At 41.4% G+C, this 16,700-nt stretch overlaps 1 protein-coding gene across 7 annotated transcripts in view; it reads right to left on the bottom strand.

Annotated features, from left to right (window-relative positions):
* The window catches only part of LOC114153457 (PQ-loop repeat-containing protein 1), a 31,429-nt gene extending 15,451 nt beyond the window's left edge, over positions 1 to 15,978 (bottom strand). For 3 of the 7 annotated variants that reach the window (XM_028032050.1, XM_028032058.1, XM_028032067.1), the window contains exons 1-3: positions 15,592 to 15,949; positions 12,170 to 12,459; positions 11,958 to 12,091 (exon numbers count right to left, since the gene is read on the bottom strand). In XM_028032050.1, coding sequence (XP_027887851.1) covers positions 11,958 to 12,091; positions 12,170 to 12,378 — 343 coding nt within the window. In that variant the 5' untranslated portion in view covers positions 12,379 to 12,459; positions 15,592 to 15,949. Of the gene's footprint in view, positions 1 to 11,957; positions 12,092 to 12,169; positions 12,460 to 13,537; positions 14,008 to 15,591 lie in introns of those variants that run through there. The other 4 variants (XM_028032023.1, XM_028032043.1, XM_028032016.1 and 1 more) reach the window with 4 other exon arrangements.
* Between the last annotated feature and the right edge of the window lie 722 nt (positions 15,979 to 16,700).

Here is a 16,700-nt window from a genome sequence, read left to right as displayed (position 1 = left end):
GTATATAAATATTTTTATGTTTCTGCTCCTCAGCAGCTTTCTGGCCTGGCGACAGACCAGGCTGTGAATTTATTCCTCTTCCTTCCACATCAACATTTCTCTGATCCATCAGCCGTTTCATCAATGGAGCAGCGAAGTTGAGCATCTGAGCTGAAACGCAGCTGACAGCAGCTAACGGGGCTGATGGCTAAATAAGAGCTCATTAGTTAGCGAGGCGGCTGAAGCATGACGGTAAACACTGCAGAGCAGCGGCAGCTGCTGCGTGAACAGAACGCACCGTTTGGTCACAAGTTTGTTGTTTATGCAGAAATGTTGATATTTCTATCCAGTTTTTATCTGCATGAATACTGAACGTTTATCCGACTCGGTGAGGAAATTATGGACATTTCATGATTTTTCACTAAATAACTACAAAAAGATTAGGGCTGGGAGAAACGGCTGAAAAACCTATCACAATATGAGAGTTACATGTCAGTTGATAGATAATTATTAACTAGTGAAATATTTCCAAAATGTTGACAAGACTTCCTGTTTTATCCATTTTCCTCTCCAGCTGTTCTCACTTTTCACTCAGCGCCATTTTTTGGTTGTTTTTAAGCAGCTTTGAGGCACAATGGAGAAAACTGAAACTGCTGCTGCTGCGCCAGCAGGTTGTTGCTAAGCAACCAAAGAGCCGCTCAGTCAGCTGAGGCCACTAATCTTTAGCTGGAAATTAAATGAAATTACATATGCCATCATTGTCATTTTAAAAATAGATTGGCTGGGTTTATGTTTGACGCTGCTGTCAAAATGACAGACAACTAAAATGTTCAGCGCAGCCTGTGCTTCAGGTTAGTGAAGCTAACGGTTAGCCAACAGTTAGCCAACGGTTAGCTAAACAGTTAGCCAGCAGTTAGCTAACAGTTAGCCAACCGCTAGCTAATGGTTAGCCAGCGGTTAGCTAATGGTTAGCCAGCGGTTAGCTAGCACAGGTCGGTGTTCTGTGACTAACAAACCAGAAACATTTTATTTCTGCTTTGTCAATAAAAATCTCACAGTTTCAATACTTCAACATGATTTTCATTCAGTAACAGATGCAAACACACAAACACACAAACACACACACACACACACTTCAGCCGTGTTTCACATGGAGCCGCGCAGCATGGAGCCGCATGTTTACAGTCAACAGCCAGGTGATTAATAGATTTATTACCTGCTAAAGACACAACGCCTGCAGCTGACAAGAGCAACACACACACACACACACACACAGACACACTTTACTGACTGTAGACTCTTTACTAACCTGTCCTCTCTGCTGATGGCTTTTGACTTGAAACTCTAATCAGAGCTGTCAGTGCAGCCAGCAGAGAGTGTGTGTGTGTGTGTGTGTGTGTGTGTGTGTGTGTGCCTTTCATTCCCCAGGCAGATAAAAAGTGATTGTTCTGTGCAGCTCTGAGGTGAAGTGGTGAAGTATGAACTGCTGACAGCAGCAGTTGCAGAGACAGGAGCCGTTTCAAACCGGAGCAAAAACTTTCTGAGTCACATTTTCATCTCTCAGTTCAGCCTCAGCCCACTCTGCCCTCCATTTGTAAAGCTGATCAGCGCACACACACACACACACACACTCCTCTTGTTTCACTTCAGTCCAGCTGATCTGCGCTCCCTCTCGCTGCCTCGCATGTTTACCTGCATAATTCAATCGCTGGAGGACAATAATGGAGGAGAAAGCTTTGCATCATTCATGTAAAGTATCGCTGCTGAAACTTCCTGCCTCCGCATCAACCACTTTCCGTCTCTGCAATCCGTCATTCTCAGGTTCTTCTCCAACAGAATCCGTCTGAGGTGCATTATTACCCAGACGGCAGCGAGGCGGTTTGCATGGACCTCATTTAAAATCAAACAATTCAATTACCAAACAGCCTGGAGGAATTCAATACCTGCACACAAAGTTAGTTCAGGGAGTCGCCCAGCCGAGGAAACTTAATGGGACTGTGGAGCTGAAATGGCTTAATTTGTGAAGTGGAAACGACTAGACCTGAAGTCAGCACTGTGAGGCCCGACAAGCCGCAGGAATGAAGGATGAGACGACTAGAAATGGAAAGAAGGAGTGAGAGAGAGTTACTCATCAGGGCGAGTGGCGCGGACTGATGGAGACCAGCAGAGAAAGCGTGGCGAGTCGAGACCTGCTGACTCAACCGTCGCTCTGCGAAGGAAACGCCTCGGCTCCACTTCATGATGTGTGAAAGTTGCTTTTTGCAATCTGTCCATTTCATGATCACTTCTCTGTCTGCAGACACACAAGATCTGAAGTGAAACCTGGATGAAACAACAGGCCTTTAAAACCAGCTAGCAGCGTGTTCAGGTTTGGGTTTGATCGGATCCAGAGACCGTTACCATGGCGACCCGACTTTACCAAACATCCATAAACTGACCAATAACTCTGACCCTGAACTAAAGCTGCTGGACAGGAGGAACATTTCCTGTGTTCATTCTGAATATCGTCACTCAGCCAGTAATTTCAAATAAATCTGGAACTCCAGGAACTGGTTTATACTGGGCCAACTGGGGCTGCAGAAACAACAATCTTCTCTCCTCTGAAACCTCTCAGTTTATTAGAGCAACTAAAACTCCTTCTAACCGTTTTGTTTTGCCAGGGTTTGGTAATGCATACAGAAGCAGGATCTCACTAACGTCGTGAAGTTTCTCATTAAATCCCAAATGTTCCCATTTAAACAGAAAAGGTCCAAGCAGTAAAATGGAAACACCCTGCCAGATGTTTTGAGAGAGAAGTTCAGCGATCATAAAACACAATCTGCAAGAAATGAAGAAACTTTCTTTGTTAAACGAGTTTTATCTTGTTATAAGAAGAAAGTTTCTCATGTTAACAATCTGCTGCTGCTTTATTTATTTCCCCTCCGGCGCTTAAACGCCTCATTTTGTAAACTAGATTTCTCTCTTTAGAAAGTAAAAAACAAGTCTGCCATGTTTCATATCCATCGCCGTTCAAATCGTCTCCTGTGTTTCTCTTATTATATTTCATTCCTACGCGACTTATTGTGTTTAGTTAATAAAGGACAGATGATGGGCTCTCTGGCTGATAGAAATGTTTTAAAACTGAGTCACATTCTAACTCCTTGTTCCTTTATTTAGTTTTTTCAGAGCAGAAAAATCTACAACTTTAAATGTTCAATTAGCAAATAAATGGAGGAATCTGAGTCACATTTAAAGAAAACATTATTGGCAGGACAATTAAAACATGTTCTCTGAACGAAACATTAGAGGATTAAAAATGAATTTCTGTTCATCAACTGAAGAAAATGAGTTAAAATGTACAAAATACCCAAAACCACCAATAAAAACACATTTCTGTTCAGATCATTTTAGAGTTGAAACCGCCGAGTTCGGACTGGTCTTTGTCTTCTTTGTGCCGTTAATTAACAGAGAAACTCCAGAGCGTCTCTCTGCAGCAGAATTAGTCACATCTGCCAGAACAGTCCGGCTGCAGCCTCATGCATTCACACCGAGAAAACCTGCAGGTTCATGGACTTAACGCTTCCTGTTCTGCACAAGTTAGTGGAGCTGAAGGTCCGACTTACGGATCCAAATGTCTGTTCAAAACGTGTCTCTATTTCAGCTCCAGCCACGCAGGGAAAGTTTGACCTTGGTGTTTATTTCCTGTAAACACGTAAAGGTCCAGTGAAACACATTCCTCATATTTTAGCCTAAAACTGCAGTAAATTTATTTGCAGTAAGAATAAGTTGAGAAAACTTCAACGTTAAAACATAACGCAAAAACGGCAATGTTCATAAATGGATAATTTCCCATTTATTTAAATGATCAGCTGGTTAATGTCATTTGTAATGAGATTTTACTGCAAACTACAAAAATCACAGGGTTTTCACCAAAAATATTTTTATAATATTTTCTATTCAAAACAGTGATTTTCTTGTTTTAACCCCATTTAGAAATTTAGCAGAATTTTGCTACTGCAGCAGCAGCGGTAGTTGCAGCAGGAGTAGCAGCAGCAGCAATTCATTTTTTATTCAAAACTACTAAGACAATGAATGACTGAATGAATGAATGACTGAATGACTGAATGAATGAATGAATGAACAGATTCCTCCTGGTCCACTCCAGTCTGTTTTACAAGGCATTAATGCTGCATTATGTAACTTTTATTTTAAAAAATCTGTTTTTTACATATTTGTTAAAACTATTTAATGACAGTTTATAAAAGATGTGAAAAAAAATCAAGTACAAAAATAATCAAAGTGACATTTGCATAAAAAATCCCTTAAAATCTCAATAAATAGACTTTGAGTTTTACACATGACTGCTCAAAGCTAACCGTGAAGAAAACTAGTTAAAAACATCTTAGAGAATCACGACTTACATTGAGAATTGATCCAGAAATATCATGGTACACACACACACACACACACACACACACACGCCTGCAGACTGCCACAGACTCCTTGGCCTCCTCAGGGTGAATGAATGAACCGCCACATCACTCAGCTTTCCACCACAATTAGCATAGCAGCTCCTCATTATTCAGATAAAACCTTAATTGACCTTCGCAGCTCAGAGTCTTTTTCTCTTAGATTCCTTTAAGTCTGGAGCTTTTTGCTGAAATAATTTCTGCTTTACAACCCGACTGTAACATAAAGAAAAACATTTAGAGGTCAGGATTTAAAGAGTTAATTAGATGTTTAAAGTTTCAGCTGACGGACTCTTTAATCAGAACATGGGTCCAAACCCACAGAGCAGAACCGATCCCTGGCAGCTCTAGTAAAAAAATAAGCAAATTGATTCTAAGGTGAAATTTTCTCTTCATCGTCTTTTTCTTCAAGAAACTTTATTGATCAAATATGAAGTACAGAACAGAATTCACAGTGATTCATGGTGGGAACAACATGGCTACATGTAGCGCTTTAGCATTAGCTTCAGCTAAATACCATGCTGGCTAATGCTGGTGTAGCACATTAGCCTTAGCTGACCTAAGCTTATGGTTAGTGCTTTAGGGTTAGCGGAGCTAGCCTTTCAGCTAGCAGCGCCCTCTGGGTGCAGAATAAAGCAATCTAAGTGGACCCACCCGGATCAGAACCGCTGTTCAGAGGTTCTGTGTATGAGCAGGGAGCGGACCCACCCGGATCAGAACCGCTGTTCAGAGGTTCTGTGTATGAACAGGGAGCGGACCCACCCGGATCAGAACCGCTGTCCTCCGTATTTCCTCCTGATCTGCAGCCTGACCGCTGCTCAGAATGCTGTCTGAGTTTGGTGTGAGTCCTGCAGACAGCTTACTGACATGCTGGAGACAAATCAGAGGTCGTGCAGGATGAGTGTCTCCCGGCTGCCCAGGGCAGAGAGTCACCTCTCCAATTAGTCCAGCAACAGAACCGGGCCCTGCTGATCCATCCTCACTTCCTCTCTGAAACCTTTCTGACTTCCTGCTTCAGGACAGGTTTCAGTTGTAACTTGAAATGTTAACATCTCAAACTTAAAGTCCATCTTAAAACTTAAGACACTACAAAGAGTTTCTACCAAAATTAACTTTGTGTGGTCTGTTCCTCCCTCACTGGTCTGGCTAAAACCTTCCAGTAGCTGATTCTCCTTTCAGGCGAGGTGCGCTGGGTCTGTCAGCCAGGCGCAGGTTTCCTCCTAATGAGCGAGCCTGCGGTGTTTTAAAGCTTTCCTGCCTGGTTTTCGTCTGATCAGGGCTGATCAGAGCAGATCAGAAGCAGGAGAGGAGAATGCTGAGGCCAAACTCATCTCACTTCCACAGAGACGAAATAATGGCTTAACTTTACCAACTCTACAGCGCCAGCACGACTTATTACTGCTTTAAAACAACAATCAATAACTTTACATGTTTATTAGAAAGTTATTCAATGGAAAACTAATAAATATTTTGTTGAAGGTGAAAACAAGAAAGGAAGTGACGTAATGAAACGAAGCCATTAAACAAAAGACACATTTTATCTACAGCATGAAATGTTTATTAAATCTGTTTCTATTAAACATTTAAAGTTGACCAATCTTTACTAAATTACACTGAAAGAAGGTTCATCCAATCAGCTGCAGCGAAGCAGAGCTGATTGTTTTTATACCTGAACCTGTAGGTTCAGGTATAAAAACAAACTAAAGTTCTGCTTTGGTCTCCAAGAACCAACCAGGCTGCAATAAGCAAGAAATAAAATCATCACATAATAGATTAAAACAGGCTCAATAACTTCCATTGCACGGTTTTTGGTTTTTGGACGGTAAAAGTTTTCAACTAAACTGTTTTCTTTATAGAAGTTTCAAAATTCATTCTGTTGTTTAGTTTAGTTTATTTATTCTGGATGATTTAAATGTCTTTAAATGTTCATTAGAATGTGTTTCTGCATGACTTCACCACTAACATTAAATTACTTTATAATGGTTTTAACGGCGCGTCGCAGAGAGAGCGCCCCCTGTCTGCAAACAGCCTCCATGAACGTTTTCAGTCCCATCCAGGAGTTTTCAGCCATCTGACCATCTTTGGAGTTATTTAGCAAAGAATCATAAAAATACCCATAATTCCTCAGTGACGGATAAATTCATGTCGCCTGCAGACACAAAAACTAGATAGTGGAAGTGAACTAGTTAAAGTAAAACAACATTTCTGCATAAAAAAAAATCATAAACTTCTGACCAATCACAGCCCGCCTCTCGGCGCTCTGGACGGCAGATTATTGGCTCCGCCCACAGGCGGTGTTCAGTTTTCATTTTTACAGACATGGTGCAGACGGTTTCCACTGCCTGTATTAATACATGTCAAGGAATATTTGCTTTGAACTATTAAAATAAGCTTATAAATCAACCATATAAAGGATTTCATGGAGAGGCTGAAGCCTCTGACCTCCATGAACACCGACGCTCCGCCGGATCCCTGAACATTTGTGTGGCTGCGTTATTAATGTCCTCCACTTAGCTTCTTCATGTAGCCATGTGTTATATAACAGATCAGCTGTAGCTCCTGAAATAACTCATTAAATGCAGAGTTTTGTTTTTGTTCAGACCTAAAGGCCACCAGTCTTCCTGCGCCTTATCAAACACCCAGCAGGCGAAACACTGACTCATGAAAACAACCTTGCCCATTTGAAAGGTAATTATAAAACTTAACTTTATATTAGAAAAGTGTTTTGCTTCTCTTCTGGGAGTCTGTGTGAACGATTATCTGAACAAACACTCCCTGTGAGCCGTTGTTTTGTTGCTTCACCTTACCGGCTTCATTTGACTTGCTAATGAAACGTTCAGCTATCAGGAGCTTTAATTAAAAACAGCCTTCAGTTTGCTGCTTGGTCTCTGATTCGTCCGTCGCTCTGCTCATCACGTTCTCTAAAGCGGACCCAAACCCGTCCGGACCGGGACCGGCAGGTGGAGAGGTCCGATAGAACGGCTGATCCTCGATTCTTCCTCTCATTGAAAAACTTCCCTCACAAACGTTGGATAATCTCACGACCTCGTCGTTCTGCTCCTCACACTGCTGCAGCTGAAGAGTTTAGGCTCCAACTAAAACTGAGCTTTTCTTTTTCACTTTCTTTACCTTCGATTCCCGATATCTGAGGTTTAGTTTGAACTGACTTCAAACTTTTATTTATTTAAACATGAATGTGCTGAACTATAAATGTTTTTGTATGTATTACAGCTCACTTAGTGATACAAAATTAAACAAATTTGGTGTCAATCAACTCTGCTACTTTTTTTTGTTTCTTTTTTACCCCTCCAGGGTCTTTTGTGGCTCTAGTGTCCCTTATGTGACAGCAGGCTGACAGGAAACAGGGAAGGAGAGGAGGGAAGACATGCGGCAAATGTTGTCAGGTCCAAGAGTCGAACCCGCGACGGCCGAGTCGAGGACTCAAGGCCTCCAAATACAGGTCGCGCTAACCGCTACGCCATCACGGCACGCCCCGACTCTGCTACTTTTTGCTGCAAAAATGTTCACTGACCAAATTTGTTGGATAATGTAGGGGAGCTGGTTGACCTATTGACCTTTCATCTTTCATTCATATCTTCAAAGCAAAAGCAGCAAAAATGGAGCTTGATTTATAAGACAGGACAGCTAATGCGGCCCCCAGACCGCAGGCGGTCCCCCGGCGGCCCCCAGACCGCAGGAAGCCTCTGGAAGTCGTAGCAAAGTCGGAACGGTGAGTCGGCTCAGAGAGCCAGAAACAGAGAGAGATCTTTCAGGGTCTGCAGCCACTCAGCTTCAGTCGGCGCTAAGGAGAACCATTTGGACCGCTGTGTGTGTGGGGTGTGTGTGTGGGGGGGTGGGGGGTGGGCGTGTGTGTGTGTGTGGGGGGGGGGGGACGTGTGTGTGGGTGTGGGGGGGGGGGGGGGGGGGGCGTGTTTGCTTGCTACATATAGAGGATAATTTTTACAATATTTACAAAGGTCATTTGTGGAGAGTGAGGACGTTTTTCCCATCCTCACTTTCTTTACCCTCTACCAGTTAGATGTAGAGGTAAGGTGTAAATTAAGCTGGTGGTCTGCAGGCGCCCCCTTGTGGCCAGTACTGCATCGACCGTTTATGTGAAGTGACATGAGCTCAAAGTTTACAGCTAGCTTACCAAAGGACTGTGTTTAGAAATACTAACATGAGCGGCTAAAGGCCGGTCACTCAAAGGAAACGATGAAGATATCGGTGAAAGGAAACGACTTCAGGATCTTCATGATCAGAGGAATTCATATCATGTCAGAAAATGAACAGTTTTCAGTTTCTCAGAGCGAGTTGCTCCACTTTTATTGTTTTTAGAATACTATTAAAATACATCAGATGCCACAGACATCCAGATGTAAGCCAGCTGTGCTGAGTGCAATCTGACGGTGAGCAGCACTGAGCAGCGCTGAGCCCCGCGCTGATTAACTGCATCTTAACAACTAAAACTAAGTAATTATTCTCATCGGGCTTTCTGTCAAAGCTACTCAAGTCAATTTTTCTTTCATTATGCTTCTAAATTATAAAAAGACCTAAAATGTTATTATTGCACATGTTGCACAGTGAAGAACTTCTTCGATTTTTATGTTTTCTATCATTGAAAAGCTTAGAATCATTTTCAGAATCTGTAAATAACTCAAAAAGTTGTTGGTGGTTTTATCGTGACCAACAGATGTTCATCCCTTCTCACTGGATGAACATGGAAGACAACATGAGGCTAATATTTTCAGATGGATGGACAAAATATTGCATCTTTTCTGCTGCTCTTCCATATTTTCTATGATAATTTCTCCACATCGACATGTGGAGAAAAGGACTGATAGATCTTCAGAGATCAGACTCCACTTATTATTCTACTCACCACAAAAAAACAAAGAGAAAAATGCATCAGAGTGAGATTTAGCATAAATATGCATCAATGCTGAGTAATTTTTCAGCTCCTCGCAGATGAAGCAAAACTCTCTCAAACCGGATTTAAATACGATCCCAGCTTCCTCCACAGACCAAACGTAAAAACCCAATTTATGTTTTTAATAAGGCCGATCATGTTACCAGCTTCCATCACTCAGATTGTTCCTGTAGGCGACAACCTGATAAAACCTGACATGAATTTCCTGATTTGTTTCATATCTGTAAAATAAAACATAAAGTCTGCTGCAGTAAAACTGAAGCTCTTTCACGACTCTTTGATTTTTCCATTATGTCACACAGGAACCCAGAAAGTTTGATGTGTTGCCTTAAAATACGTCCCCAGGTTTTCCTTCTATTAACCAAAATGATGCAAATGAACCAATCAGAACCCTGCAAACCCATGACATCATCATCTTGTGTTTCTGCTCCGTCTTTTCAAACCTCCAGTCGGTTCTGCCAGAGGTTTCTTCCTGCTACAAGACGTTTTTCCTCTCCACTGTCGCCACATGCATGCTCGGCATGGGGCTGGAAAGTCAACAACTCAACAAAAGCCATTGTCTGCTGTCGCCCCCTGCTGGTTCAGGAGGAGTGAATGCAGCAAGTCAACGACTAGAAGCTCTGCTGGGTTTCCTTAGATAAAAACTTTTCAAAATAGTTAAAATAATTGATAACTTGAATTAAAATGTCGTTTTTTGCCTCAAGACAAGATTTGTTGTGAACTGAAATAAATACAACATAAAACTGATCCCACTTGTTTTGTTCTGCTGTATATTTATTATAAATAAACATTGTTTTGTTATGTTACAGTTTTACTAATAAAGTTTCACACAATGGATGTTTACAGGAGTGTATTTTATAATCACTATAATTAACATTTGTGTAAAAAGAATGAATAAATAAAACTGTCAGCCACGTGCTGCCTGTGTAAACTGTTCACATAGCGCCCTCTCCTGGCCAGCTGTAGGACTGCAGCCTTTACTCTCAATATGAACAGAATATTTCAGAGACCAAATTTGATTTTCCAAACAGAAAAGACTTTTGGTCCAGTTCTGAAACACTTTAATCATTCTGTTTAATCAGACTTTTGATTTTAACATATTTAAACTATTCCTTCGATTTGAGGTTTCAAAGAATAAATAAATAATAAACTTCAGGATTTCACAAATCATCTAATACAAAAATTACTAAAATCTCTGGAAATAAATAACAGGAATAATTACTGTATTAGAAACCAGCTCAGTTTTTAAGTCATACTGGGAAAATTACACAAAAACTGGAAATTATATTCTGAGAAAATAAGTATTGTTTTCTTCTCAACGTAGCAAAAAGCAGCAGACTCGCCTTAACCCTAAACCACAAGCCTTTAAAACGCTACCAGACAATTTGAGGAGTTGTTTTACTACAACTAATTATTATTTTAGAAATTGATTATTCTTATGATTTATCAATTATTCAGATAAAAAAAATCACATTCTGCTGATTTTTCATTTAACCACTTGCGCTGTTTTCAGCAGTACAGTATTAGAAACACATTAGAAGATAATAATTTAAATTGTTTTTTAAATAATAAAATAAACATTTTAAGCCTTCTTTGAGCATTTGCTCGATGATTTAGCAAAGACGAAAACGGCCTTTTTTAGAGTCTGTAACCTGCAGTGAGTAATCAATTATTAGTTGACGATTATTTCAATAGTCGATTAAACTGATTAATGGTGATGGTTCTATTTACTACCCTGAACTTTTTACTCTTATCTGAATCATTTCTGTGACTCAGAAACATGTAGAGTTTGCTGAAGTGAGACCTCTTGTTTCTACACCAGCTTTGTTATTCTGATATAATTTTCTTTCTGATGAGTTTGTTGTTGCATTTAAGGAGAAATTCAGTAAATACAGAATATTGTCACTGGAAGTCATTTTGACCCTGTTCTAATAATATATACAGGACTTCCTGTGAATATTGGTATTATATTGAAAGAATTGATTTTCAAAATTGTTCAGAACTTTGAATTTATGTTATTCGATTGTGTAAATATTTTTTATGTTAGTCTTTAAAGTACCAGGATATACACACAACCCTTTATTATTTGTCTGATGATATAATTTTAAACATCAAATGAAATTTTACTCAGTACTTGAGTCGCCTTCTTAACAAAAATCATTTTGCTGAGTCATTTCTTGAACAGATTCTTTCCAAAATTTGTGCCTATTGAAAAATTAAAACGCTGATATTTTCATCAGTCAGTGAACGCCTCCTGACCTCCCTGGACAGACTGGGAAAAGCAGACTGGTCACGGGAAACCAGGCCGAGAACACCGTAAAGTGATCTGTAGTTTGTAAACGATCTGTAGTTTATAAACAATCTGTAGTTTGTAAACGATCTGTAGTTTATAAACAATCTGTAGTTTGTAAACGACCTGTAGTTTGTAAACGACCTGTAGTTTGTAAACTACCTGTGGTTTGTAAACCACCTGCGGTTTGTAAACGATCTGTGGTTTATAAACGATCTGTAGTTTGTAAACTATCTGTAGTTTATAAACCATCTGTAGTTTGTGTTTTTGCGGTGATCTGTGGTGTCAAAGCGTCTTCCTGTGGTCATACCTGTGAGCCGGTGCTGCTTGGTGCTGACCCGGTTGGAGCTGTGGACGGAGCAGCAGAGGTGCAGCATGGCGAACATGGTGAGGATCATCACCACGCTCTGAAGCAGCAGCGTCACCTCGAACTGCTTCCCTATCCTGCAACAGAAACGCGTCATAACCGAGCTGCAGATTCATATGGAGGTTTTATCGGTTTTAATAATTTCTCTGCTCTACCAGAAGAATATCCGCAGGATGTTGGCTACAAGCAGAACCAGGCAGACCCGGGTGGAGAAGCCCTCGGTGTTGCTGCTCCTCTGGATCTCCTGGTACTGCGGGATGTAGGGCAGGGCGCCGCCGAACACCATGACGACGGACGCCAGCAGGGACAGCAGCGTCCAGGAACCTTCTGCGTCCTCCGCCTGGATGAACACCTGGGCCTCCATCGCTCCGATCGGCGCTCAGCGCGTCCAGAGGTCCAGAAGGTTTAATATTCACACAGAGGAGATTCCAGATGTTCTTCCTAACTGGTGTGGAATGAACAAACTGGATTAAATACATTAAACTGGTTCAATTTAAACAGACTGATTTATTGATTTAAAAAAAAAATAGAGAAATAGAAAAACCACTGATGCAACCGCAGCTTCTGTTTGTGAGCATAAAGTTAATCTAGAAATCATGCTTTATTTGAGAGCTTTTGAGTTGGGCTGGTCATTTATCGTATTATTATTTATCGTGATAAGAATTTGTCACGATAAATTCCAGTTAATGGTTTTAAAACCCCTAAAAGCTCTCTGTATTGTCAGGTTTATAACTTTTACTATTTTCTCCAGTGTTTGTTTATAGAGTATCAATAAATATCAATAGTTTGAAAATAAGATTGACTGCATTGACTGTGTGCAGTTTAGTGGCACAAATCACACTTGTTCATATGACTAATGTCCTAAAGACACATTTTAGAAATGATTTTGTTTATCAGGGAGCGTCTCTGACTGAGTTACATAAAAACTATAAATCTTATTGTTGATAAATAGATAAGGTCAGTAATTAATGAATCACATCCTTAATCAACAGAATAAGCAACATTTAATTCAAAAACCATTTTGCTGCTATTTGAATAAACAGACATGAGCTGAACATAAAAGATGTTTACAGGTTTCATCATAAAACCATCAGATTGGATCAAAGTGTTTTTCAGTGGAATTAATTTGGCTTTGTTTCTCAGCAGCGTGAAATAATTATTAATTAAATTGAACAAACAGCATCTACCTGCATTTACGGCTTGATAGGAAGTCAGTTAAACCACATGAATAAAATAACATTTCTGAAATGATAGCCGTTCACTGTATTTCTAAAAAATACCAACATTTCCCTAAAACAAGCCCAAGAAATGATCCTACTTTTTATTTATGTCTAACTGTCAGCATGATTTCTTAAAGTGACATTTATATTTCTATTAATACTTATTGAAACTCACCATTCAAGGATTCAAGACAATCAAACAATATTCTACTAAAAGCACAACAAGAAACGGCATAAATCATATTTTACATTTCTTTTGCTTATATTCAGCCTCACTGACTGCTCAGCCATTTTCCTACTCACGTCTATTGTTGCCACTTTTGTTCAGGTTCCCGGCGGACGTTTAAAAAAGTCGCAGTTGTTTTCCGTTTCTAGGCAACCGTGACGCCAGCGCCTGGCAGCAGCGACGTTCCGTAGCGGGTCGGGATTCGTACGTCCGGCCATGACAGTTTTACTGACCTCAACATTTCCTGTGTCTCAGCAACGTTTAGCTGAAACAAAACGTGGCTGGGCCAAGCAGAACCACTGAAACGGGCCAAGCAGAGCCACTGAAACGGGCCAAGCAGAGCCACTGAAACGGGCCAAGCAGAGCCACTGAAACGGGCCAAGCAGAACCACTGAAACGGGCCAAGCAGAGCCACTGAAACGGGCCAAGCAGAGCCACTGAAACGGGCCAAGCAGAGCCACTGAAACGGGCCAAGCAGAGCCACTGAAACGGGCCAAGCAGAGCCACTGAAACGGGCCAAGCAGAACCACTGAAACGGGCCAAGCCCAGCCGTAAACCCCGCACGTTTTACATCTTAACAGCGAAACCAAGCTAACTTTTGAAGTTAGCGCCCAGATGCGCCAGGAGTTACATGGAAAACTTTTTGCTTACTGTGAAATGTATTTATCCCAAACCGATTGTAACATTAAACTGTCAGCAGGGTGAACCATCAGGTTCCGTTTATTATCCACCAGGTTTAAATCCACATTCATCATCATCTCCCTCAACAATTCAGTTCCTCTAAAATGGTTTTAGCCTCTTCAGAATCAGTCCATAAATCCGTCCCGTTTTTCCGGGAAACTGATGTATTTTGCCTCCCACTGAGCTCCCATATTAGTATTTTCCTGTAAATATCCCTTATTGTGCCCCCCTTCCTCCTCATCCTCATCCTCCTCCTCATCCTCATCCTCACGTTAGCTTCTCTCTCTCCCCGAGTTTACGGTAGTCTAATAGCCGTTACGTTACTCCCCGCTAGTAACCCAACATCTGGGCAGCAGAGACAGTAACTTGTCCTGGATGACATCATCAGTTGCTCTACTAATCCACCTCCTTTGCATTTGCTGCTTCTCTTTGAGTCTCAGATTGACAGACGAAGTTGAGGATGAAGATGGATGGAAGAGAAAGTTTACGTATCTTTCAGCTTTTAGATAAAAATCAGCTGTTCCCAGTTGCAAAAACAATAGCTAGTTGCCATGGTGACGCATCAAACGTCATTAAATTTGATAGCATTATTTATGATTCAGCAGCAATATGGCAGAGTGAAAATGAAGAGCTGGAAACAGAAGTTAAAGATCTGCAAAAGGAGAAAGGATGAACTAACATGGAGTCCAGGGAACGGCCAGGAGACCAACAGTCAGTGAAGGCAGCATCATGGGCGGGTCGGTGGGGGGTCTGGGTTGGGGGGGTCAGATAAGAAGCAGGGTCTCCTCCTATAACAGACTCCAGCTGCTTCACACCGCAGGGTTTAGCGTCGCTCCGTGTTTCTCTGTTAATGGGTTTTATTCCATGAATAAGTTGCTGTTTAGAAGCAGAGCTCAGATTCTGTGGAAGGACCGGAGGAAACCTGAGCGGGCCCGGCCTGCACTGCCGGATTATTTTAGGTCTCAACATCAGCCTGCAGATATGAAGGGCTAACTGCGGCTCCAGGCTGAATCCAATAAAAATCTGCTTTAACCGCCCTGGTTTTACTTTACCTCTAAAGTTATGGAGAACTTTAATGTGCGGCTGTAAAGAGGAAGATTTGAAAAGATAACGATACAAAGCTGCAGCATGGATTTAAATCACAGAGTTTAGAAAGTTAAATATTAGACAGGAGCTGAACAGCCCGGTTGGTCCCTGTGAGAATAAACCCAGCTGCGGAGCTGAACTGGACCGATCAGAACAGGCTGGATCAGGTAACCAAAGCATAGTTTAAAGGGGAAGGGCCAACATGCCCGAACCTCTTCCAACACAGAACCAACAGACACCAAAACACGAACATCAAATTATTTCTTATTACTCGGGTCAACCGGGTCAGAAATCCTCTGCAGTTATCAGAATTTCTCCAAACTGCAGAATATTGTGGGAACTTTGAGTCAGCAGCTCCACTCACCTTCCTGCTCATCCACCTTCCTGCGGTCTGGAACCACCGAACCGGATCCTGTCTGCTGCTCCAAATCTCAACTCTCAAACCTGAGTGGCGAGCGCGCGACCCGACGCACACGGGCGCGCGCACACACGGTCATCGCTCCGAAAAGTTTTTAATCTTTTCATTTCTCGGTCTGAAATCATTTTTGAAGCAGTTTGTAGGAGGAGAGATTCAAATAAGAATAAACACCTTAATTACAGGATGTTCCTCAGGCTGGAGGGACCAACAAAACCAGAGGAATCAAGTTTTCTTTCCAAATCTCCGTCTTAAACACAGACATACACGAGTAGATGCCGCCAACTGGCAGCCATATTGTGAGTGGCAGTTTTTGTTGTAGACATATAAAAGAAATCTGTCTAAGGCAGTGTTTCCCAACCCTGGTCCTCAAGGCTCACTGCCCTGCATGTTTTAGGTATTTCCTTGCTTCAGTCCAGCTGATTTCAATTGTTGACGAATTAACAGGCGTTTGTTGAACTGCAATCAGTTGAATCAGGGACATTAAAGCAGGAAAAACTCTAAACCATGGAGGACAGTGGGCCTTGAGGACCAGGGTTGGGAAACACTGGCCTAAGGGGTGTCCACAGTGGGTCCTGGAGGCCCGGCATCCTGCATGTTTTAGTCTCTCCCTGGTGGTAGAAACAACCTGCTCAGCAGGTCAGTGATCTTCTTCGGCCTCTAATGAGCCACCATTGGATCCAGGTGCATTAAACCAGGAAGAGACTAAAACATGCAGGATGCCGGGCCTCCAGGACCCACTGTGGAAGGCGATCAAAGCGACGGTATATTGAACATAAAAAAGAAGTAAATCTCCACCCAAAAAAAAACAACTTTATTTTTAATTTCACACATTTCCAAGAAAGAAGGAAGAAATTGTCTCATGTTGGAAAGTCATAAATTTGCTAGAAAAACCTCAGAGTGTTTGAGATCAATTTAATAAATTTTGAAGGAAAAAAATGAACAAATTGTCTGATGATGTAAAGTTGTAAATTTACAAGAAAAATCTTTTTGATTAATGTCACGTTTTCCAGAAAAAAGCTAGGGTCAAAAAGTTGATGCAGATCTCGCAAATTAAC

This window comes from Xiphophorus couchianus, chromosome 2, assembly GCF_001444195.1.
Source record: "Xiphophorus couchianus chromosome 2, X_couchianus-1.0, whole genome shotgun sequence".
In the NCBI taxonomy this organism is placed as follows: Eukaryota; Metazoa; Chordata; class Actinopteri; order Cyprinodontiformes; family Poeciliidae; genus Xiphophorus; species Xiphophorus couchianus.
Note: the sequence above shows the minus strand (reverse complement) of the source record. Positions and strands in the feature narration are given on the sequence as shown.